This window comes from Pongo pygmaeus, chromosome 23 (genome assembly GCF_028885625.2).
Source record: "Pongo pygmaeus isolate AG05252 chromosome 23, NHGRI_mPonPyg2-v2.0_pri, whole genome shotgun sequence".
Lineage (NCBI taxonomy): Eukaryota > Metazoa > Chordata > Mammalia > Primates > Hominidae > Pongo > Pongo pygmaeus.
Genome location: NC_085931.1, coordinates 41179222 through 41203903, shown reverse-complemented (window position 1 = coordinate 41203903; position 24682 = coordinate 41179222). Strand labels below are relative to the sequence as shown.

General features: G+C 54.7%; 1 protein-coding gene across 8 annotated transcripts; it reads left to right on the top strand.

Annotated features, from left to right (window-relative positions):
• Positions 1–1530: 1530 nt before the first annotated feature.
• On the top strand, positions 1531–20476 carry CASTOR1 (cytosolic arginine sensor for mTORC1 subunit 1). 8 transcript variants are annotated; one of them, XM_063663111.1, is made up of 10 exons: positions 2019–2523; positions 3137–3207; positions 4395–4582; positions 4668–4800; positions 5004–5130; positions 5579–5692; positions 5857–5939; positions 6029–6123; positions 12111–12192; positions 18550–20476. In XM_063663111.1, exons 1-10 carry the CDS (start codon positions 2411–2413, stop codon positions 18558–18560), a joined length of 1017 nt encoding a protein of 338 aa, XP_063519181.1. In that variant the 5' UTR covers positions 2019–2410; the 3' UTR covers positions 18561–20476. The 8 variants fall into 8 exon arrangements, with proteins under 8 accessions (XP_063519183.1, XP_063519181.1, XP_063519185.1 ...); XM_063663112.1 differs by having other exon boundaries at positions 2236–2523; positions 5007–5130; XM_063663113.1 differs by lacking the exon at positions 5579–5692 and having other exon boundaries at positions 1531–2523.
• The last annotated feature ends 4206 nt before the right edge of the window (positions 20477–24682 follow it).

Genomic DNA, 24682 nt, shown 5'->3' with positions numbered 1-24682 from the left:
TTTTGCCCTACAGAGCCCCTTCTCCTGGGCCCCAGCCCAGCACCAGAGCCTCTCTGAGAGGTACCTTTGCCAGAGGACATGCCAAGTCCCTGGCCAGCCCGCATTCTTAACCCCCATTTTCACTTGCCCCATCCCCACTGCCTTATGTATACCTTCTGCCACAGATGAGGGACACAGATGAGGGCTGGAGCTCAGTGCTGGGCAGAGCAGGGTGTGCTCCCTAGGCCTTGGTCCTCACCCACCCACCACGGGGGCAGGGACTCCTAAGGTGGAGGTTTCAGGGTCTTCCTCCTTCAAGGCCTGGCCTGGATGCCACCTTAGGCTCCAGTAAGTTTCTGAGAGCTGATTCTGGGTTGGGGTCAGGGACGGGGCCCGGAGTGGAGCACCACGAATGTCTTCACAGGCTCAGCCCAGACCCTCAGGGAGGGGGGCGAATTGTGGTTCTTTGATAAAATGCCACCTTCGATTTACTGAGCACTTGCCAAGTGCCAGGCTGGACTGGTCAAATAGGCTCGATTAGCCCCATTTTACAGACGAGGAAACAGGAGCTGAATGGGAAAGCCTCAGCCGGATTTGCACCAAGAGCCCCTCACTCAGCTTCCTCTCCTGACCAGGGCTCCAGGAGACCCGACTCTGCCCTTGAGGGCCCAGGCAGGCACTGCGGTCACAACCTGATGACTGGTGAGGGCAAGGACAGGGTGTCCCTGGGAGAGGCCCCCCTTCTGCTGAGGAAGCAGCTTTTCCAGTCAAACAATAGCGCTGTTCCTGGCAGATGACCAAGCTGGGCCAGGCCAGGCCATAGCGGGAGGGGGCAGGAGAGGGAGGAGCAGAGCCTCCCTGGGAGCTTTCAGGCTTCGCCTGGGCCTGGAACATCCTGTCCTGGTACAGCTGGGGATACTGAGGCCTAGGGAGGTGAAGGGTCTCAAGAGACTATCAGGGTAGGCCACCCCACTTCCTGCTTCCTTCCCCTCAGCCCCATGGTTTCCCACTCTATCTGCACCTGCCATTGATGAGATGGGCTCAGGCTTTGAGAAGCTCCTCCTTCCCCTAGTCCTCCAGGGGATAGGCCAGGATGTGGTGGCTACACAGTGTTTCACAGGAATGTGTCAAGCCCGAGAGTCCAAGGAGGAGGCTTAGTTTGGCTTCCATCTGCCTATGGTGGGGGCTCCAGAGCAGGCAGAGGGCCTGCTCAGGCCTGCTGGGTCCCAATCAGGCCTGAGGCCTGCTTTAATCTACTTGGTTCAAAGCCTCACATCTGAGGCCTCAGGGTGCTCAGGCCAGACAAGGGTCCCCTGGAGCATTCTCGGCCCTGCATGGAGCCAACATGGACATGCTGATGCCTGCTCAGCCTTGGGGTCTTCTTAGACCTGTGGAGGCCTGATAAGATCTGGGGTGTCTGCCAGTGCTGGGGGCCTCCTTGAACCTGAAGCAAGTTTAGATGTGCACAGGCTAGCTAACGGCTGCAGGCTTTGGGGCTCAAGTTTCAGGCTTGAGGTCTGAGTACTCACTGAACCTCAGCTGCATGGGCCTCCCCTACCAAAGTCTGAGCACTGGGCATTACTGGCTCAAGCACTTCCGGGTTTTGTTTGTATCGAGGGACCTCAAGCCTTAGGCCTTGGCCACCTCCAGCCCCCTAACCCAAAGTATGTCGCTCAGGCAGAGGTGGCTAGGATTCTACCTCTGTGTGCCCCTGGTGGGGAGCCTTCTATTTTGAAAGTTGGATGAAAGGAACAAGTGGGGCTACCAGGCCAGGTTTCAATTTGTCAGCCCCCTCGCAAGCGGGGAAGGGTAGGCATCAATCGCAATCCTGTGTTGGCGGCCCTGCCCCCTGCAGCCATGAGAGGCAGGAGAGCGAAAGGCGCCCGGGAGACAGAGCTGCAGAGGAGACCTGTGCCTCTCATTGCTCCGGGGATTTGGGGGCAGCGTTCTGGTCCTAGCCGAGCTCCAGTTTGTTTCGTGGCCCTTCTGTCTCAAGGACTTCAATCATGAAACCCACGTGTGTGCCAGAAGGACAGAAACGTCCCCTAGCCTCCGGGATGCTCCCACCCGCTGCGCAGCTGGCTTTCCGCGGAAAGGGCGGAGCCCAGGCAGGGGGCGCGTCAGGGGCGGGGCCTGGAGGAGTGCTAAAAAAGGCGGAGCCGTTCGGGGCGGTCTCGGTGGGCTGGCTGGAAAGCGGGATGAGGTTCTGGCGTTAGGAGGAGGCGTGACCACCCAGTAGGCTTCTCTTCCCGCGGGGCGTGGCCGTCAAGGAGCCGGACGCCACGCCTGGCTGGGCGGGTCAGCCGCGTAGCCGGCGGCGTGGACGCGGCCGCGCAGCGGCTCCTTTAAGGCTCGGGCACCACCCCCGCCGCCCCGCCTCCCGCGCGCCCTGGGTCTGGTTGGCGGCGGGGTCGGGTCCGCGCGAGCCGCGATGGAGCTGCACATCCTAGAACACCGGGTGCGGGTGCTGAGCGTCGCCCGTCCCGGTCTCTGGCTCTACACCCACCCGCTCATCAAGCTGCTGTTCCTGCCCCGCCGCAGCCGGTGCGCGCCCGGGTTCGGGAGCGCAGATGGGGGCTGGGGGCTCTGCTCTCGCTCCGGGCCAGGGTCGGAGGATTAGGATCGCCGTAAGGCAGGCAGGCAGGCAGGCGGGCGGGAGCGGGTGGGGAGGACTCTCCCCCTCCGGCCGCCATCCGGCCTGGGGGACCGCCGCCTATCCGGCCCCGTGAGGCCCCCTCCCAGGGGCAAAGCGCAAACAGCCTGGGATGGGCAATGCTTAACTCAGTAGTGTCAAATGGGGGCATTCCTACCTGGTCACTGCGGGGAGCTCCTTCCAGGACGCCTCCCTTCATGTCAGAGGTGCTGGACTAGGGGGTCCAAGGTCCGACGCCCCTGGGGCTGTCGCCGCGGGTGTGAACCTCTCCTCCTTCCAGGAGTGGAGGGGTGGAGGGCTCCTGGAGAGGTCGGGAGGCCAGAAAGTAGCCCCCAACCCCGGAGATTGGGCTAACATCCCATTGCCCTGGAAATTAAAGGCCGAGGGGGGCAGGAAGGCGCCCGGCCCAGGGTCGCGGGGGTGTCTCGGGGCAGATGGAGAGAAATCCACTCCCGACCCCCAGTTCTCCACACCAAGCTGAAGATGCTCCCCACCCCCAACCAGGTGCAAGTTCTTCAGCCTGACGGAGACCCCTGAGGATTACACGCTTATGGTGGACGAGGAGGGCTTTAAAGGTGGGGGCTGGTCTGGGGAACGGGAGTACGGGTGGGGCTTGTCGCGCTCCCATTCTGTAGGGTTCTCACCAGTTGCTGGGATCCGTCCCAAGAGCTTAAGCCTTAAAAGCAGATGGGTCAGGGTTCGAATCCTACTCCACCACTCCCTGGCTGTGTGCCGTTGAGCAAATCACTTTCTCTCTCTGAGCTGTTTTCTCTTATGTAAAATGGGTATAGTTATGGTTCTGATACATAGGGTCCCATGAGGCCTTTATAAACTTAAAACCGCTGAGGGGCACTGTTATGTGCTTAAACTTAAAACTTTATAAACTTAAAACTGCAGAAGGGCCTCTGTTATGATTCCAGTCAAATGCTGCTGTTAGAAGTCCCTGGGTATTATTTCCTCCTGGTCTTACTCCCTGGTTTGGGTCACCTCCTCCCCTGCTGGTCTGGGAACTCCAGGAGTCTGAGGGAAGGAATGCAGGAGCAGGCAGCCATCTCAGGGGAGGGTCCTGGAGGCCTCCTGGCTGTGCTGGGGTGAATAGCAGCCACCCAGGCCCTGGCCCCAGCTCAGGACTGGACGCCAGCCTGGGCCCTCCCTGGGGCCTGGAGCTGACGCCTAGCTCCTCCTCCTGCTGCTGGCCCGGCCCATCCTCACAGGCTTGGAGTCTCAGGCCAGCTAGCTGGAGCTTAGCCTGTCCCCATGCTCCACTGCAGGCCTTAGTTTCCCTTTTTTTACTTCAGAAGTCTGGGTCTGCAAAAGGGGAAGGCAATCCCCCAGCCAACCTGATCTGCGAATGCCCCCTGGTGGTGCCATGTGGTACAAAGCTTCTGCTAACCCACAGAAGACACCGTAGTGAGGTAGATATTGTCGTCCCATTTTACAGATGAGGAAACTGAGACTCAAATCACCCACCCCAGGTCACAAGACAAATTAACAAAGCTGGGATTTGAACCCAGGTCTGTCTGAATCTGGACCTCTGATCTTAAGTGGGAAGTTTCAGTGCCACCAGGCCAGCACTTGAAGCCTTTCTCAGTCTTTGCATGCATAGGGACTTCAGGAGCAGAACTAGGGGGAGACAGCCCCAGCCTCCAGACCTGCTCTTACCTTGATGGAGCCCTCCAAGGCACAGAAAGGGAAACTGAGGCTCAGAGAGGGGCAGGGGCCAGCCTTGTAGACCCTGACCTGACATGTCCCCTGCCCACAGAGCTGCCCCCATCTGAGTTCCTGCAAGTAGCTGAGGCCACATGGCTGGTGCTGAACGTGTCGTCTCACAGTGGTGCGGCAGTGCAGGCTGCTGGGGTCACCAAGATCGCCCGCTCGGTCATCGCGCCACTGGCCGAGCACCACGTGTCTGTGCTGATGCTGTCCACTTACCAGACGGACTTCATCCTGGTGAGTTTCCTGCTGGTGCTGATGCAGAGCAGGGTGGATATAGGTACCTGGGAGCCCATGTGATGTGCCATCTGCTGTGGCCCAGGTGCGGGAGCAGGACCTGTCCGTCGTGATCCACACGCTGGCCCAGGAGTTCGACATTTACCGCGAGGTGGGCGGAGAGCCTGTGCCTGTGACGAGGGATGATTTCAGCAATGGCTTTCCCCGCACTCAGCATGGTGAGGGCCGCCCCCTGACACTTGGACTTGGGCAGGGCCTCCTCTTCCCACTGGGTCCCTTCCCTTTTGGGCCCCAGTGGGGCAGGAGGACCCCGGCCAGTTCCTGGATAGCAAGACCCGCCCCTGGCCCACGCCTCTCCCTGACTGGCCACCAGGGGGCGCCCCAGCCCACGGACACCTTTTCACCTGCTGCTGTCCTCCAGCAGGGCCCAGCCCCACGGTGCATCCCATCCAGAGCCCACAGAACCGCTTCTGTGTCCTCACACTGGACCCTGAGACGCTTCCAGCCATCGCCACCACCCTCATAGATGTCCTCTTCTACTCGCACAGGTGGACCTTGGAACTTTGTCTTTGTCCTTACACCACTGTTCCCTACACTCTGTCCCACCACCTTCGGCCCATCTATCAGTTTTGCACCTCTCGCTTGTCCTCTCTTGGGGTTCCTGGCAGCCCATGACGCTCACTTGTGCTTCACTGATGTTCGGGGAAGGTTCTCGCCCCAAAGGTGGATCCCCTTCCAGTGGGGTCCTCTAAGCCATGACCTGGTCTGGCCCTCTCACCGTGGAATCCTTTGTTTTTGGCACAGGCTGGGTTCATTGTCCTCCCCCATCCCCACCCACACCTTCCAGAGGGCTGGACCCTTGGTTGGGTAGCAGAGATGGCACAGCCTGCCCAGGCCACCATGCCAGCTCCTTCCCAGGGTTCTGGAGGCTGATCGGGAGCAGGGGCAGTAGGCTGGGTGCCTGGCAGAACCCCTAAACCTCCCATCCCTCCCCAGCACCCCCAAGGAGGCAGCCTCTAGCAGTCCTGAACCCAGCTCCATCACGTTCTTTGCCTTCTCCCTCATCGAGGGTTATATCTCCATTGTCATGGATGCTGAAACACAGAAAAAGTAGGTGACCCCTGACCCCAGGTGGGCCCCAGGTCCCAGCCAGTCCCAGGCAGGGAGGAGGTGGGGCATCAGACTCTGAGGTCAGCAGGTGTACCTGTCCCAGAGCTCACGGTCAGGCAGGGGTGGATGGGGGTGCCCTGCCCATCACCCATCTCCCTCCCCAGGTTCCCCAGTGACCTCCTGCTGACCAGCTCCTCGGGGGAGCTGTGGAGGATGGTGCGCATCGGTGGACAGCCCCTGGGCTTTGGTGAGGGCCGTTCCCGGTGTTGGGGAGTTGGGGAGTATCTGGGGAGCAACCGGCATGTGCCACATGTGGCCCTCCTCCACCACCCTCAGATGAATGTGGCATCGTGGCACAGATCGCAGGTCCCCTTGCTGCCGCTGACATCTCTGCCTACTACATCAGCACCTTCAACTTCGACCATGCCCTGGTGAGCACCAAGGGCTGGGGCGGAGGGAGCTCCTGAGGGGAGAGTGAGGCCCAGAAATGTGGGCAGCAGGAGGTAGTCTCAGCTGGGCCAGGAAGTCAGGGGTGGCCCTGGCCAGCTTCTGCCTTGACCTTTCCCTCCTGCCCACCTGCCCTCAGGTGCCCGAGGACGGTATCGGCAGCGTCATCGAGGTCCTCCAGCGGCGGCAGGAAGGCCTGGCTTCCTGAGGCCCATGGGGAACAGAGCAGCCTCCCTGCTCTCCCCTCTACCCAGGCTTCCAAAGACTTCTCTAAGCTATTTCCTTAAGCTCTGGAATGAGCCCCCTGTTCTGCTGGGGACCCTCGTTCCACTCTCTGTATGTAAGCTGCGTGCAGGCACCGGCTTTTACGCGGACACCTGTGTACACTCACAGGTGGAGTGGGCAGGTGCTAGCCTGACTGCGTGTCTGCCCACGCAGGGGAACACGGTGCTCGGGGCTTAAGCCCCCAACCCATCACTCCCTGCGCAGCCTCGGCATTTGCACAGTCCCTGCCTGAGGCCTGAGCCATTCCCCCCAGCCTTCCTGGGCCAGCTGCCCCCCAGACAGGGCCCTGACCTCCATTCTGCCTCTGGTGGGGTTGCCTTCCCTGGCCGGGTGAATCTTGACAGTGCCTCTCCCTCCTGGGGCCTCCAAGGAAAGTATTTTGACATCTCTCTCTCTTCTGTTTTTATTGACTTGTTAATAAAGGACTTTGTAGTGACTGGGTTGGGCTACGGTCCTTGGGGGTCCTCTGGGTCTGAGTCTCAGCCATGGCTCCACCTCATGGTCCCCTCGATCTGAGGTCTTGGTCTCTGTGTAGCTGGCTGGGGACTGGGCTCACCTGGCCTTGCCTCATTCACCTCTCACCACAGCTCAGTAAACCATCACCATTTTCCAGACAAGGAACCGAAGCTTTGAGAGGTGACATGACTTAGCCAAGGTCACATGATTCCCATTCCCATGCCTGCCTTTGAAATCTGGGGTGTTCCCAGATTTCAGAATAGCTTCCAAATAGCCCAGAGGGTTCTGAACCTGGGCAGAGACTCCCAGACTCTCCTGTCTGGGGAAGTCTCCCAGCCTTCCCTGTCACTGTGGATGTGGCCGGCCTGCTATGAAACCCACCAAGGAGGGCCCAAAAGCACTTTTTTTTCTTCTAGCCCGCAGCCTGCTTTTTTCTGGGTTTTGCCTGAGTTCTGGCCATCCCTCTTGTTGGCTAAGAGATCAGTCGGTTCTTAACACCAGGGCTCTCCTGGAGTCATTCCTAAAGTTCAGGGCCAGGAGAATGGGACAGGGACCTGGAGGCTACCTGGAGCCTGCTCTGTCCTCGGGGGCCGCCTCCCTGCTTGGTGAGGCTGGGATCCTGCTATGGCCTGATGAGGCCCCACAGATGCCCCCGGGGAGGCTATCGGGTACCCTCAGCCCAGACCCGCCCATGCTCAGGCAGGGAAGAAGGGTGTGACTTCTGTGTACTCAGAGGTCGTGGTGGCTCCTCAGAAAAGCCAGAACAGGGACAGGCCTCTGGCAATGCGCCCGCCCTGCTCCTGGGGACCGGGGGTCTGGGGCCTCGGGCTGCAGATCACAGGAGCCAAGAGCACAGCACATCCTGGTGAGTGAGCAGCAGGGGCCCTCCGGGCCAGCCCTTCGCTTCAGCCTCAGTTTCCCCATATGCATGGAGACCTAGGAGACAGCTCCTTCAGGAACATGGGGAGGGGGGCATTTCTTTGGAGTTTGACTTTTTTTTTTTTTTTTTTTGATGGAGTCTCGCTCTGTCGCCCAGGCTGGAGTGCAGTGGCACAATCTCAGCTCGCTACAACCTCCACCTGCCGGGTTCAAGAGATTCTCCTGCCTCAACCTCCTGAGTAGCTGGGATTACAGGGGGCTGCCATGATGCCAGGCTAATTTTTGTATTTTTAGTAGAGACGGGGTTTCACCACATTGGCCAGGGTGGTCTTGGACTCCTGACCTCAAGTGATCCGCCTGCCTTGGCCTCCCAAAGTGCCACGCCAGGCCGAGTTTGTCTTTTGTTGGGGGAGGGGGGTTGGGGGGATGGGAGTCCCAGTTCCTCTCTTTTGAGGACCTGGTGTGGGCCCTGGCTTGCGGGATGTCTGGGCTTGAGGTGGGAGCTTCAGAGTCAGGATTCTTGGGGCTCTTTAACCTATAGCTAGCAGGCTCCTGGCCCCATATCCAGCCCTGGGGGTCTCACCATCTGTCTGTCTGCCTATGAGTCATTGCCTGGTGTTCCTGGCAATGTTTGGTGTTCCTGTTGCCCCGGCTCACCAAGGGCCTCAGGCCTCTCTTGGGTCCCTCATGCCAAGTCCCAACCCGGCTTCCGCTAGTTCTTGGGGTTGTCCATGAGGCTGGCCTGGGTGAGGGGCCACAGGTGCACCACTGCGGGCTGCTCTGACTCACACAGGCCTGAGGTCAGTGTGCCCGTGTGTGTCTCTGCCACATACCCGTTGTGTCTGTGTGGAGGATTTTTAGCTCCTAGATAATAGGGTCCTTAGGGGTCACTGGGCCATCTCTTCGCCTCCAGCAGGCTACAGATAGGGCCACCTTCCTAGGAGTGCTGGGGAGATCATGAGACAAAGCTGGGCTCAGGGGCACAGAGCGTGGGAGGTGCCCCAGGGACACACAGATGAGAAAGGGGGGGGCATCTTCCAGGAACGTGACCCTGAATCTCACACGCAGCTGATGCTGTGTGTCAGGTCAGACAGGCTGACCTTGAGATCTCTCAGGTTAAGGTGGAGACTCACAGAGCTACCTCCTTGTCCCATCCAGGCCCCCAGAGGCCCGGGGCACAGGAAGCTGGTCTGGTTAGCCTGGGTCCGGGGTTGGGCTCCATGTGGATCATTCATAACGGAGGTTGGGGGCACTTACTGGCACGCAGCCCACATCCTTCACCTTGGGAGCTCTTGGTCACCTGTCCACATCAGCACAGGCTGGGGAGCCCAAGTGCCTGTCTTCATAAAGATGGCAGCAGGTCCCAGGGAGGGGCCTGCCCACAGTCCCTCAGGGAGAGGGAGGGGGCTCTCTGCCCTCCAACTGCCAGCCTGGTGCCCAGCATCTGCAGGGAGGATGTGGGCCTGGGTGGGTGGGGACGGGAGATGAGGAAACCTCAGCCAGGCAGAGTCAGCGGCTTACTTCCACCCTTTCTCATCTTCATGCCTAGACAGAGGAAGTGAACTCCTAAATTCCCCTCTCTGAAATACTGGAGCAGAGATTTAGGATTTAAAGTCCTCATCTCCCTCCCAGGTGGGTGAGGCCGCCGGGTCCCATGCTTGCCAAATGGTTCCACAGCTGGCTTTTTGGTCCTCTGTAGAGGTGAGAAGAAACTGTATTGCTCTTCATCTTCCTCTGGGACCCAGGATCCTGCCCGGTGGGAAGGGCCTGAGCAGGAGGCAGGAGAAAAGAGTAGCGGGGGATGCTGAGCCATCTGCGGCTGGCTTACTGAGTGAGCACAGGGAAGCCACTTCCCTCATTCGCCTGTATGGGAGGGCAGGTGTTGTGCTTGGTTAATTTACATCTATACAGTCTACATGTTACTTAAGGAGAGGGGATACGTTCTGAGAAATGCATCATTAGGCGATTTGGTTGTTGTATGAACATCATAGAGTGTACTCACACAAACCTAGTTGGGATAGCCTGTACACACCTGGGCCAGCTGGGCTAGCCTGTTGCTCCTGGGCTACAAACCTGTACAGCATGTTTCTGTGCTGAATAGTGTAGGCAGTTATAATGCAATGGCGAGTGCTTATATACCTAAACATAGACAAGGCACAGTAAAAATGCGGTATAAAAAAAGCATAGCCAGGTGTGGTGGTTCACACCTGTAACCCCAGCACTTTGGGAGGTTGAGGCAGGAGAATCACTTGAGCCTAGGAGTTTTACCCAGGTGGAGACCAGTCTGGACAACATGGCGAAAGCCCATCTGTACAATAATAATAATAATAATTTTAAAATTGCTGGGCATGTGGCTCACGTCTGTAATCCCAGCAGTTTGGGAGGCTGAGGAGGGTGGATCACGAGGTCAAGAGATTGAGACCATCCTGACCAACATGGTGAAACCCCTTTTCTACTAAAAATACAAAAAAAACTTAGCTGGGCATGGTGGCACGTGCCTGTAGTCCTAGCTACTCTGGAGACTGAGGCAGGAGAATGGCGTGAATCTGGGAGGTGGAGCTTGCAGTGAGCTGAGATCGTGCCACTGCACCCCAGCCTGGGCAACAGAACAAGACTCTGTCTAAAAAAAAAAGAAAAAAAGCTGGGGCCGGGCACAGTTGCTCATGCCTGTAATCCCAGCATTTTGGGAGGCCAAGGCAGGCGGATCACGAGGTCAGGAGATCGAGACCATCCTGACTAGCATGGTGAAACCCCGTCTGTAGTAAAAATACAAAAAAAAAAAAAAAATTAGCCGGATGTGGTGGTGGGCACCTGTAGTCCTAGCTACTTGGGAGGCTGAGGCAGGAGAATGGCGTGAATCTGGGAGGCAGAGCTTGCAATTAGCCGAGATCGTGCCACTGCAATCCAGCCTCAGCGACAGAGCGAGACTCTATCTCAAAAAATAAAAAAAAACAGCTGAGCATGGTGGTATGTGCCTGTAGTCCTAGCTACTCAGCTACTCAAGAGGCTGTGAGGAGGGAGGATCACTTGAGCCCAGGAGTTGAAGGCTACAGTGAGTTATGATCATGCCACTGCACTCCAGCCTGGGTGACAGAGCAAGACTCTGTCTCTCAATAAATTAATTATAAAAACAGTACACCCACCGGGCGTGGTGGCTCACGCCTGTAATCCCAACACTTTGGGAGGCCGAGGTGGGCGGATCACGAGGTCAGGAGTTTGAGACTAGCCTGGCCAACATGGTGAAACCCCATCTCTACTAAAAATACAAAAATTAGCCAGGCATGGTGGTGCACACCTATAATCCTAGCTACTCGGGAGGCTGAGGCAGGACAATTGCTTGAACCCAGAAGGTGGAGGTTGCAGTGAGCTGAGATCGCACCACTGCACTCCCGCCTGGGGGACAGAGCGAGACCATCTCAGAAACAAAACGAAACAAAATAAAAAATACCTGAATAGGACATTTACCATGAATAAAGCTTGCAAGACTAGAAGTTGCTCGGGGTGAGTCAGTGAGTGAGTGTGAGTGAATGTGAAGGCTTAGGACGTTACCATACATTACTGTAGACTTGATAAACACTGTATATTTAGGCTACACTAAATTTATTAAAAATATTTTTCTTTCTTCAATGATAAATGAAACTTCACTTACTATAACGTTTTACTTTGTAAACTTTTATTTTTTAATTTTTAAATCTTTTGTATTAACACTCAGCTTAAAACACATTGTACAGCTAAACAAAAATATTTTCTTTATATTCTTACTGCATAAGCTTTTTTCTATTTTAAAATTAAATTTTTAAAAACTTTTTAAACATTTTTGTTAAAAAACTAAGACCAAGCCGGGCACAGTGAGTCATGCCTATAATCCTAGCACTTTGGGGGGCCAAGGCAGAAGGACTACATGAGCCCAGGAATTCGAGACCAGCATGGGCAACATGGCAAGACCCTGTCTCTACAAAAAATAAAAATTAGCTGGGCGTAGTGGTACACACCTGTGCTCCCAGCTACTCAGGAGGCGGGAGTGGGAGGATTGCTTGAGCTCAGGAGGTCAAGGCTGCAGTGAACTATGTTTACGCCACTGCACTCTAGCCTGGGCAACAGAGCAAGACCCCGTCTCAAAAAACAAAAACAAAAACCCACCAAAACTATGACCAACACGCACACACTAACACACTAGCCTAGATCTATACAAGGTCGGATCATCCAGACATCACTAGATAACAGGAACCTTTGAGCTCTATTATAATCTTACAGGACCACCATCATAAATGTGGTTCATCATTGATGAAAATGTTATGCAGTGCATGACTGTATATTCAACGCATGCTCTTGTTATTCCTATTTTACCCAGGTGGACATGAAGCACAGAGAGGTGAAGTGCCTTGCCCAATGTCACACAGCTGGGCAATGCGGAACCAGAATTCCGAAAGAAGGTTAGGAGTCCCCACAGGAGCCTGGGGAGTTTCCTTGGGCAAAGAGACAATTTAGCTAAACCCTGAGGGACGGGAGATTTTGCAAGATCCCTTGCAATCCCAGCTGTCTGTGTCGGTGGCCGGGTGTCTGCTGCTGGTGGCAACGGATGTGTGGGCGGGCACGCGAGGCCTGGCCCTGGCTCCTTCCTGACCCGGGGCTGGCAGGGTGGGTGTGTTGGGCAATGGCCGCGGTTTGCATCTCACTTTCCCAGGCAAGCCCCGGTACTGGGGTTCCAGAGCCAGGCTGCCTCTTATGGGGTACCCAGAGCTGCCTTCCCGGGGGTTGATCATGGTGCCATGTGGATGTGTGTGCTGCATGGGTGACTGTGCTGCAGAGGTGTCTGCAAGCTGCACGGGTGTGTGTACTGCTTGGGTGTGCGTGGGCAGCATTGCCTTTGCAGTGAGTGCAGACCTCTGTGTATACGTCTCTACAGATGAGTCTGTTTTGGCAGGAAGGTGCGCATGTATGCGAGACAGTTTACACCGATGTAGAAGTGACAGTGTGTCCTGGTGTGGGTGTGTACTTGGACCTCTACTGGAGGTCAGGCTGTCTGTGGGTGTACATGTATCTGCTTACGTAAGAACACTGGCTCCCTTTCTGCATGTGTGCCTGCCTGCATGTATATGGCTGTATGTGTCTATGCATCTGTGCATGTGTGTACACATGTGAGTGTTGGGGGGGGTCTGTGTTTCTGCAAGTCTGTTTTTCTATGTGTCAGGGCTGGTTTTGTATGTTTGTGAGAGTATGCGCGCATGGAGGCATCTTCCATGATTTTTTTTGTTTTGTTTTTTGAGACAGGGTCTCACTCTGTCACCCAGGCTGGAATGCAGTAGCACGATCTCGGCTCACTGCAACCTCTGCCTCCCAGGCTCAACCGCTTCTCCTGCCTCAGCCTCCCAAGTAGCTGGGATTACAGGTGCCTGCCACCACGCCCGGCTAATTTTTGTATTTTTAGTCAAGTTAGTCGCCATGTTAGTCAGGCTGGTCTTGAACTCCTGACCTCAGGTGATCCACACTTGGCCTCCCAAAGTGCTAGGATTACAGGCATGAGCCACAGTGCCCAGCCGTCTTTCAGGTTTTTGTGTTCACACATGCGCCCGTGTGTACCCTCTTGTCTACTTTTCTACCCTGAACCCACATGCCCTCAGGCCTCCCTGCCTCTCCCTGATCAGGGGACATTTGCTGCTGCACTGCCACCTCCCCCAGTGCTGGTTCCAGTGGCCAGCTCTCAGAAGGCCCAGCTCCCGAGCAGTCACCAGTACCCTCCACCTTCCACCTTCCTGCCCTGGCTCCCTCAGCCTTGGCCTCTCCAGTGTCCCACCTACCCGCTCCCTCCTCTCCTTCTCTGTCCCCTTCTTCTGTCTGCAGCCAGAAGCACGACTGCCCCTCCTTTCTGCCCACTGTGCCCAGAGCTGCTCAGCCTGGACTCTGCTCAGCCAGCCTGCCCTGACACAGAGCCCCCCACCCTTCCGGCTCTCCAGCCCAGTGCTTCTCCGCAGTCGGCACCCCATGCTTTCCAGGGACTGGATTCAGCCACGGATGTTCTCTCCTCTGTTGCTGTCTTAGACTCCCCGCGGGCCTCCCTGCCTCAGTCTCAACCCTAGTGTGTCCTCTCCCTCCCTGATCACAGCCCCCTGCTCACGAGACCTGCCTTTGAGACCTCCCAGCCTGCACCAGCTTTCCGGTTGGCGCCTCCCCATGCTTGTTCTCTCCCAAAGAGGAAAGCCTTCCTAGCTGCCATCAGGCCCTGTCCTAAGCCAGCACTCCTCGGCCTTTGCAACTTAAGTGAGGCTTTTCTGTGTCTACGAATAAGAGCTCTTAGATAAGTGCACAATAGGCAATAAAACAGGAAGAGCCAGGGGAGGCCCTTGGACTTTCTCCTGCCCCCTTGACGTCTGACTCACTGTCTTCCAGCCCCCTTGGCTTGGTTGTGTTTTTCAGCTCTGCCTTAAATTTTTTTTTTTTTAATTGCAGTGAGCTTCACATAATATATAAAACCAGCCATTTTAAAAATGACTAATTGGGCTGGATGCCATGCCTGTAATCCCAGCACTTTGGAAGGCTGAGGTGGGCGGATCACTTGCGCTCAGGAGTTTGAGACCAGCCTGAGCAACATGGCAAAACGCCATCTTTACTAAAAGCTAGCCAGGCGTGTTGGCACGTGCCTGTAGTCCCAGCTGCAGGGGATGGCTTGAGGTGACTTGAGTCCAGGGAGATGGAGGTTGCAGTGAGCTGAGATCATGCCATTGCACTCCAGCCTGGGCAAAGGAGCCAGACCGTCTCAAAAAAAAAAAAAAAAAGAAAAGAAAAGAAAAAAAAAAGAAAAATGAATTCGGGGCCCTTTAGTACATTCACAATGTTGCACAACTGTCTATTTAGTTCTGAAACATTTTCATGAATCCAAAAAGAAACCCCATATTCATTAATAGCCACTCCCCATTCCTCTCTCCCCCAGCCCCTGGTGACCACCAGGCTGCATTCTGTCACTATGGATTTGCCTATGGTGGATATTTCTTGCAGTGGAATTGTGTAATAGGTGACTTTTTGCATCTAGATTCTTTGGTTCAGCATAACGTCTTTGGGGTTCATCCACGTTGCAGTGTGTGTTAGTGCTTCACTCTTTTTTATGGCTGAATAATAGTCCATGGTTTGGGTAGACCACATTTTGTTTCTTTTCTCTTTTTTTTGAGACAGAGTTTCACTCTTGTCGCCCAGGCTGGAGTGCAATGGCGCAATCTCAGCTCATTGCAACCTCCATCTCCCGCTTCAAGAGATTCTCTTGTCTTAGTCTCCCGAGTAGCTGGGACTACAGGTGCCCGCCACCACGCCCGGCTAATTTTTGTATTTTTAGTAGAGATGGGGTTTCACCATGTTGGCCAGGCTGATTTTGAACTCCTGACCTCAGATGATCCACCTGCCTCAGCCTCCCAAAGTGCTGGGATTACAGGCATGAGCCACCGTGCCCAGCTGTATTATCTGTTAAAGGACATTTGGGTTGTTTTCACCTTTCGGTTACTAAGCTCTGCCTTCTTGACTGTGGAGGCGCCCAGCACTTGTGTTTAATGACACATTGTTCTGCCTTCCTTCTGTATATGCTTGTTCTGTGGACAGACAGAGTGACCTGGCCCTGGCCGGTCACCCTCTATCACCCATTGAATGGCCACCAGCAGGCCCTTGGATGGAGCAAGCGCTGATGGCCTTCTCTCCCCCTCAGAACTACCGGATTTGTTTCTCTTTTTCGTATCAGAATAAACACCCAGAGTTTCCTTGGTGTCTCTCCGAGAACGAGATGGGGAGGAAAGCCACCCTTGCACAGCGCCTGTCCCAGGGCACTTCCTCCAGGTGGTGATCGACATCCCTGGGAGCCCCACCTCTGTGTCCCAGACTTCCCCTTGGGATCAGGGCTGTCATTTGTAGACAGCCCCACTGGGACCCTGGCCTCTTCCCACCATCTTCTGCAGTTGCCTCTTTGTTGGGCAAAGACTCTGAGGTTTTGCAGCACTTGCTGTGCCCGTGCAGCTGGCACCAACAGAATGTTCTGAGTCCGACCAACTTCCTTCCTCCCTGTCCTCTGTGCCTCCTGCCTCTATCTTCATGCTTGTGTGGGACGAATGACTCCCAGCTCCAAGTGCCAGAAAACCAGCGCAGCTAGCAAAGAGGGGACCTGTGTCTTGTCCCGTGTGGCTGGGACACACCACGTGTATGTCCCTGGCTTCAACAGGGATCAGGGATCAGGGAGACCCCTCAGCCTCCCTGGCTGCACCGGCCACATTCTTGTCCACTCTGCAGGACCCCCCACCTCCGCCTGTGAGGCTGGGGAAGGTGGTTTTCCATAGCAGCAGATTAGTGATAACCCAGCCATGTGACAGAGGTATGCTTCCTGAGTCTGACGTCATCCCAGGGAAGGATTCTGATTGGTCCTGTTCAGGACACAGGTGCATTGCTACACCACAAAAGCGAGGGTGAGTCAGGTGCTCCCTTCTGTGGCCTGGGTTGAGAAATGGGTGGTCCATCAATGGGTTTTCCAGACCCTTCCATGTGCCGGGTGTTGGCCCTTGTATGCACCTGTGTGAGCGTGTGCATTTACTCACCCTTCAAAACCTGGCTATAAAAAGACATTCAGTGCAGATTCATTTGACCGGAAGCCTTTTCCTTCTCTCTGATTTATCCTCCACACCTAGCCTATGCCCAACACACACAGTGGGTACTTAAATATAGGTCAAATGACAGACTGAGAACCCACTGTGATTTGTCTGTTTTTGCAAAAGGTAGGACTGCCCGCTTTCACGAAGACCAATCTCTTTCTATGAGACCATCAGGTGCCACTCATGTGGAATTCATTCTGAAGTGAACCCTTTAAAAGAAGCACCAGTGGCTTTTTCTTTTTTAGTCAATTTTCCAGGAAAGTGCTGAAATCTGCAGTGAGTGAAAGAGCAGATTCTGATTTCCCTTTAAAAAAAATTATCATAAAAGAGAAACTCAGCGTCTTTGAAATTGAAGCTTCCCAGAAACAGAATCACATGCGCTGATGGACTGTGATTGATAGAGTTCTGATTTCTTTGGAAGAGGGGACCGGGAGAATGCATGGAAAAGGGCCTGAGAGACTTGTTCCTGCCCACAGCGAGATGGCCCTGCACTTCCAGAGGCCTGGCTCTGGGTTCACCAGATGTGGCACAGGGACGCCTCTGGGTCCTGCAGCCTGGGAGCCACAGCTCACCTTTCCCCAGGCTTCTAAAGATGGCTGCAGCTATATGGCTGTGCATTCATCGGTTCACCAAGAATGTATGGAGAGCCTATTACATTCTGGGGGCTTTGCTGTGCCCTGGAGAGGCAATGGGGGTGGGGGCCACAACCACAGTATACACCTTGTGAGAGTTTCCAGTCTGGCTGGAGAGACAACCTCATAGTTTTAAAAACGTACACCTCTGAAGAGCGTGGTGTGGAGGGATACGTGGTACTCTGGGAGGGTCCCAGGAGGGGGGTTGGGACCAGCCTGGGGTGAGGAAGGTCAGGGAGAGCTTCCCTGAAAAGATGCAGTGTGGACTGGACGTTGATGTCTAGGTGGCAGGTCACAGGTAGAGTTCTCAGGAAGTGGGAACGGCATGTGCAAAGGCCCTGAGGTGACAGCTGCTCCCGGAAGGACTGAGGAAGGCCAAAGAAAGAGGCAGGCAAAAGAAAGGTACTAGTGAGGCTGGGAGGTGGGCAGGACCTGGTGGCCGTGGTAATGACTTTGGCCTTATCAGAATGGCAATGGGAAGACAGGGACTGTTTAAGCAGAAGGACTCGACCCGGCTGTGTTGTATAAGCCCCTCCCTAGGGGCCACAAGAGCAACAAAGCCTAGCGGGAGGCATCACCCCTCACTCCTCATCTTCCTCCCTCCCTGTCAGACTTCCAGCCACACCTGCCATTCTCTAAACCAGGCCTGTGCCGTTCTGCGCCCTGGCTGGCCTCCCACTGTGACAGGGAACCTCCTCCCTCTCCTGGCTCCTTCTCCAAGCTGTTGTTTTTGCCTTCCTCAAGCCACTTGGCAACATCAGTTCTGGACAACCCACTGGGCATGCGGGTCGATCTTGTGGCTCTAGGAGGGTGCCGGGCTCCAGTGTGCCTTTGCTCCCTTCCAGGTCTCTGCCTCTCAGGCCTCAGCTTCACCATCTGCAGGACCAAATAATGATACTTGCCTCCTAAAGTGGTTGCAAGGATTCAATGCTTAGGACTGGGACCAGTACACAGAGGTTGCTCCAGAAATGTTCCCGATAACGATGACTGGTACCCCGTTCACCCAAACATTTTTGGCCAGACTCTGACGTTTCAAAATAGGCATGGTATGTTGTCATCAAGAGAAAAGTCAGACTAGACTTCCTTATCCTTGTTTGATGCTGAGGGTTGTTTTTAGTTAGCATAGTATTCTAGTGCTTAGAGCCGCTAAGGAGCTCTGCCTGGCTCTGTGGGGTTGTGGGCACTCTGTGGTCATCTCACATGTCCCCTCATCTCAGGACAGGATCCTGGGCTCAAAGAGAGCAGCAGCGGGAGTTTCCAGGCCAGCCAGAGAGTGGACAGTGGTGGGGCCTTGTCTAAGGATCTATGGATTCGGTTGCCATGAGGCAGACAGTTGGAGGTTACTGCACAGAATGGGGTTCCTTCTCCTACAACTGTGGGTGGACACTCCAGGTCCCAGAAGAACTCCGTGGAGGTTGCAAGCCAAGGGATCCCCCCCCCATCCCAATGTGACCTCGATGACCTTCTGGGGAGGGTGCTTGATGGCTCCTTGTTCACCCTGGGGTTTATGTAACACCGCCTTTCCCAATCTCCCTCAAAGCCACCGTGTGACATAAGCAAATGCCTGCCTTCGTCTGCCCCAGCGGCTGGCGGGTAAGTGTGACCGAGCACCTGCTCCAATGTGCCAGGCGCTCACGTGCTCACCTCACTGCATTTTGCTGACTGTCCTACAAGGTGCATTTGCTACTGCATTTTAAAACATTCAGATACAACTCACCTACCATCAATTGTATCATTTTAAAGGGTATGATTTGGGGGGTTTTGGATATATTCACATGGTTGTGCAACCATCGCCACTATGTAATTCCAGAATATCTTCATCACCTCCAAAGAAACCTCGTGCCCATTAGCAGTCTCTCCGCAGCCCTGGATGCCCCAGCCCCCAGCAGCCACTGGTGTATTCTCTGTGTCTCTCCATGTGCCTATTCCCGACATTTCCCATAGCAGAATCATACAACATGTGGCCTTTTGTGTCTGGCTTCTTTCATGCAGCATCATGGTTTCAAGGTTCATGCATGTTGTGGTACATGACAATGCTTCCTTCCGTTTTGTGACTTAATATTCCTTTGTATTGATAGAACACATTTTGTTTATCCATTTTCTATTGACAGACATTTGGGTTGCTTCCACTTTTTGGCTATGCTGAATAATTGCTCCTATGAACATTTGCAAGTTTTTGTGTGGATGTATGTTTCCTTCCTTCCTCCCTCTCTCCCTCTCTCTCTCTTTCTCTCTTTCTTATTTTTTTCGGCATTTTGCTCTTGTTGCCAGGCTGGGGTGCAAAGGCGCGATCTCGGCTCACTGCAGCCTCCACCTTCCAGATTCAAGTGATTCTCCTGCCTCAGCCTCCTGAGTAGCTGGGATTACAGGCGCGCACCACCATGCCCAGCTAATTTTTGTATCTTTAGTAGAGATGGAGTTTCACCATGTTGGTCAGGCTGGTCTTGAACTCCTGACCTCAGGTGATCCACCTGCCTTGGCCTCCCAAAATGCTGGGATTAAAGGTGTGAAAAACCGTGCTCAGACTTTTTTTTTTTTTTGTCCAGAGACAGAGTCTCACTCTGTCACTCAGGCTGGAGTGCAGTGGTATGAATATGGCTCACTGCAGACTTGACCTCCCAGGCTCAGGTGATCTTTCGGTCTCAGCTTCCTGAGTAGCTGGGACCACACAGGCGCAAGCCACCATGCTCAGCTAATTTTTAAATGTTTTGTGGAGATGGGGTCTCACTTTTTTTGCCCAGGCTGGTCTTGAACTCCTGGGCTCAAGTGATCCTCCCATCTTGGCCTCCCAAAGTGCTGGGATTACAGGTGTGAGCCACTGCACCTCGCCTACGTTTTCAGTTCTCTTGCGTGTATATCTAGGAGTGGAATTGTTGGTTATATGATATCTCTATTTTTTTTTTTTTTTTTTTTTTTTTTGAGACAGCATCTCACTCTGCTACCCAGACTGGAGAGTAGTGGCACAATCGTGGCTCACTGCAACCTCTGCCTCCCAGGTTCAAGCAATTCTCCTGCCTCAGCCTCCTGAGTAGCTGGGACTACCGGCGAGTGCTACCATGCCTGCGTAATTTTTTGTACTTTTAGTAGAGATGGGGTTTCACCACGTTGGCCAGGCTGGTCTCAAACTCCTGGCCTCGAGTGATCTGCCCGCCTCAGCCTCCCAAAGTGCTGGGATTACAGGCGTGAGCCACTGCCCCAGCCTCTGTGTTTAACCATTTGCGGAAGTGCCAAACTTTTCCAATTTGGCGGCACCATTCATTGTAGATTCCCACCAGCAATGCCCTAGGGTTCTCATCTCTCCATCTCCTCGTTAGCACTTGTAATCGTCTACCTTTGATTATAGCCACCCTAGTGAATGTGGAATGGCTTCTCATCATGGTTTTGATTTGCATTTCCCTGGTGTTTAGCATATTTTCACGTGCTTCTTGGCCATTTGTATATCTTTTTTTTTTTTGGAGAAATGTCTATTAAAATCCTTTGCCCATTTTTAAATTGGATTGCTTGTCTTTTTCATTGTCGTTCAGTTCTGTCATTGCAGTTTAAAAAGAGAAAACCGAGGCTCAGAAGGGGGACATGACTGGTCCAGGGACACTGGGCTCACAGGCAGATTGAGATGGAACTTGCGTTGGTCTCCACCTCCCACCCAGCAGATTGGGGGCCACCTTCTCTCCCCACCGGAGCACCTCTCCCCAGCCTCCAGCTTTGACCTGGCCCTGCCAGGCCATCTCAGGTCCTATCCTTGCATTTAAAGGCGTAGGGCCCCCACAGCCGGAGGGTAAGCCGGAAAGCGAGGAAGCAGCAGTTCTGAGGAACCAAGCTGGTCCTCTCTTCCTCTCCAAATCACGCGGGCCTGGCTGACGTGGCCCGGGAAGAGGGGACAGCCCGGGTCCTGTGGTCGGGGAGCCTATTTATACTGGCTGGGCCATGTTGCAAGCTTTTCCTGCTGGTGAGAGGGACGTCACTGATTGCTGACCTCACCAGAAACGCTGACGCATCTTTCCTCACGCTTGGCTGGGATGGTCAGCGGCCAGGCCTCCTCACCTCCGAGTCACTCCCTGTCCTCCTGTGTATCACTTCACTCTGGATGCTCCGGCAGTGGCCCCAGCCCCTGTGCCCTGCAGCCATGCCCTCCTCTTGCAGGCTGCATGGACTGAATGCTGTCTTCCCTGAACTCATGTGTTGAAGTCCTAACCATAGTGTGTCAGAACGTGACTGTATTTGGAAGTTGAGCCTTTAAAGAAGTAATTAAGGGCCGGGTGCGGTAGCTCACGCCTGTAATCCCAGCACTTTGGGAGGCCGCAGCAGGCAGATCACTTGAGGCCAGGAGTTCAAGACCAGCCTGGCCTACATGGCGAAACCCCGTCTCTACTAAAAAAATACAAAAATTAGCCAGCCATGGTGGTGGGCACTTGTAGTCCCAGCTACTCGGGAGGCTGAGGCAGGAGAATTGCTTGAACCTGGGAGGCAGAGGTTGCAGTGAGCCGAGCTGGCGCCATTGCACTCCAGCGTGGGTGACAGAGTGAGACTCCACCTCAAAAAAAAAGAAGTAATTAAGGTAAAATTGGCCAGGTGTGGTGGCATATACCCATAATCCCAGCTACTCTGGAGGCTGAGGCAGGAGGATCGCTTAAGGCTGGGAGTTCAAGGCTGCAGTGAGCTATGAAAGCACCACTGTACACTTAAGCCTGGGCAACACAGCAAAACCTTGTCTTGAAAAAGAAAAAAAAAGGAATAATTAAGGTAAAACGAAGTCACTGAGTGGGCCCTAATCCAATGTGAATGGTGTCCTCATAAGAAGAGGCAAGGCTGAGCGCGGTGGCTCACTCCTGTAATCCCAGCACTTTGGGAGGCTGAGGCAGGTGGATCACCTGAGATTAGGAGTTCGAGATCAGCCTGGACAACATGGCGAAACCCCGTCTCTACTAAAAATACAAAAATTAGCCTGGCATGGTGGCACATGCCTGTAATCCCAGCTACTCAGGAGTCTGAGGCAGGAGAATCGCTTGAACCCAGGAGGCAGAGGTTGTAGTGAGCTGAGATCATGCCACTGCACTCCAGCCTGGGTGACAGAGCTAGACTCTGTCTCAAAAAAAAAAAAAAAGGCGATTAGGCCACGGACAAGCAGAAGGAACACAATGTGGAGATACAGGGAGAGACAGTCATCTACAAGTCAAGGAGAGAGGCCTTGGGAACCAGCCCTTGATTTCAGACTTCAGCCTCTAGAACTGTGAGAAAATAAATCTCTGTTACTTAAGCCCCCTAGTCTGTGGTACTTTGTTATGGGAGCCCTAGCAATGTAATCTACATGCTCTCCTTACCTTCAGTGACTCTGGGCCCTGGGCCCTGTGCCTGACACCCTCATTAGAGGGTGTGCAAAGAGTATGGTCTTTGGGCCTCATTTGAATGCCTTCTTTTCTTGGTGGGTTTGTTTTTGTTTTTGTTTTTGTTTTAAACAGGGCCTTGCTCTGTCACCCAGGCTGGAGTGCTGTGGCATGATCATGGCTCACTGCAGCCTCAACCTTCGGGGCTCGAGTGATCCTCCTGCCTCAACCTCCCTAGTAGCTGGGACTTCAGGTATGCACCACGATGTCTGGATAATTTATTTTTAAATTTTCTGTAAAGACACAGTCTCGAAGTCCTGGGCTCAAATGACCCTCCTGCCTCGGCCTCCCGAAGTGCTGGGATTACAGGCGTGAGCCACCATGCCTGGCCAAATGCCCCTCTCCTCTTAACTGTTCGTAGGTGACCTCAGACAAAGCAACCTCCTCTCTCTGCCATGAGGAGACAGCACGGCCTCCCTGGACCACAGGGAGATAGAGTAAGATAAAGGCATGTGGCTGTTTCTCGCCAAGCGTGGTGGTCGGTCAGCCATAGCTGGGAATGGCCTGGAGCCCTCTGCTCAGATCTGGCGCTCCTTCCTTGAGCCAGCCCCTAAACTTCCCAGAGCTTCGAGCTCCTCACTGAAGTGAGCTGAGGTGTCTCTGCCCAGCGGCTTCTCTCGCCTGGCTGTTGCAGGATGAGATTGGTGGCTGGGTGCTGTGGCTCACACTTGTAATCCCAGCGCTTTGGGAGGCCAAGGCAGGAGGAACATTTGAACCCAGGAGTTTGTTATCAGCCTGGGCAACATAGTGACACCCCGTCTCTACAAAAAATAAAAAACTTAGCTGGGCATGGTGACGCATGCCTGTGGTCTCAGCTACTCAGGAGACTGAGGCGGGGAGCCTTGCTTCAGCTTAGGAGCTGGAGGCCACAGTGAGCTACCTATGATGGCGCCACTGCACTCCAGCCTGGGTGACAGAGCAAGATCCTGCATTTAAAAAAAGAGAAAAAAAGATGAGATCAGGGATGTGAAATGGAGAAGGATCCCCTCTTGGCATGGCCCCAGGAAGCAGCATTGTGGGGGTGGGCACAGAGATGAGGACTTCAGCGGAAGCGACATTCTCAGGATGAGAATCCAGAACTGGCCCCTGGGGGTGGTGAGGGGGAGGTATGGGGCCTGGTGTGGTGAGTCCCAGCCTGGGTGCCCGGGAGTGGGTAGGGGCTGAAGAGCAGCCTCCTGGGCGTGGGGTCGCCTATTTTTGCCTACTACGTGATCCTCAGACCTGGGAGTGGCTGGTGCAGCATGGAGCCAAATAAAGGTTTGTCGAATGAATAAATGAGTGATGGGGAGAATGGGTGGCAACAGCCTTGGTGGCCACACTGGGCATCGGGAGCAGGCATGGACAGGGTTGCATCCAACCTCCTCCTTTCTGGCTGCCCCAGCTCTCCTTGCTCAGGTGCCCCAGATCCCATGCTCCCTCCAGCTGGAGCAGCTCAGACCTCCCTGGCAGCCTCCAGGAGTCCCACCCTGACTCCCCAGACTCCTGAGGGCCTCCTCCCACCCAGGCTTCTTAGGGTGCAGGCCAAGGACCCTCCTCTGGGCCTGGGAGATGTGCTGACCAGGCAGGGTCTATAGGCCTGGGCCAGCATCTTGGCCTCCCTGTCTGCCTTCACCCGGGCCTCAGTTTACCCCACAGTAAAGTAGCAGGTTGAATAGGGTGGCACTGTTCCCAGGGCCCTTTCGCAGAGGACCAACCTAAGATCGCTATCTTTCAGAGAAAGTGAAACCTGGTCCCCAACTGTCAAGGCGGCAACTCCCCTTCCCCGGCTTCCCCTCTGAGCTCACAGCTTCCCCATCTCCTCCTTCCCCCATCCCGCCCCCTCGAGAGCCAATACTTGGAATCAGACCTTCATCTTTGCTTTTTCCTTCAGAGGTCTTTTCCTTTTACGTCCATGATGGAAGCAACCCTGTGAGGTGGGCTGGGAAAGGCTTTTCTCCTCCTCATTTTATAGTTGTGGGTCTCTGAGGCCCAGAGAGGTTAAGTGACTTGCCTCAGGTCACACAGCACCTCAGCAGGCTTGAACCCTGGCCTCCTGTTTCTCTTGCTCCAAGTGTCCAGTTCTCCCCAGTGGAGCCTGTCTACAGAGACAAGGCCTGGCTTTGGGGAGTGGGCCTGGCAGAGGGTGCACGATGGGGGAAAGGAGACCGTCGGGAGCTGGGCTGGAGGATGCTGGTCCTGGGGCCTGAACCACAATCTCGGGGCTGCCAGCCTGCATCTGGCTCTGTGCCCAGAGCCCGGTGGTTTCCGCTCACAGATGTCCCAACAGCCCCGGCGAGAGGGCAGGAAGGGCAC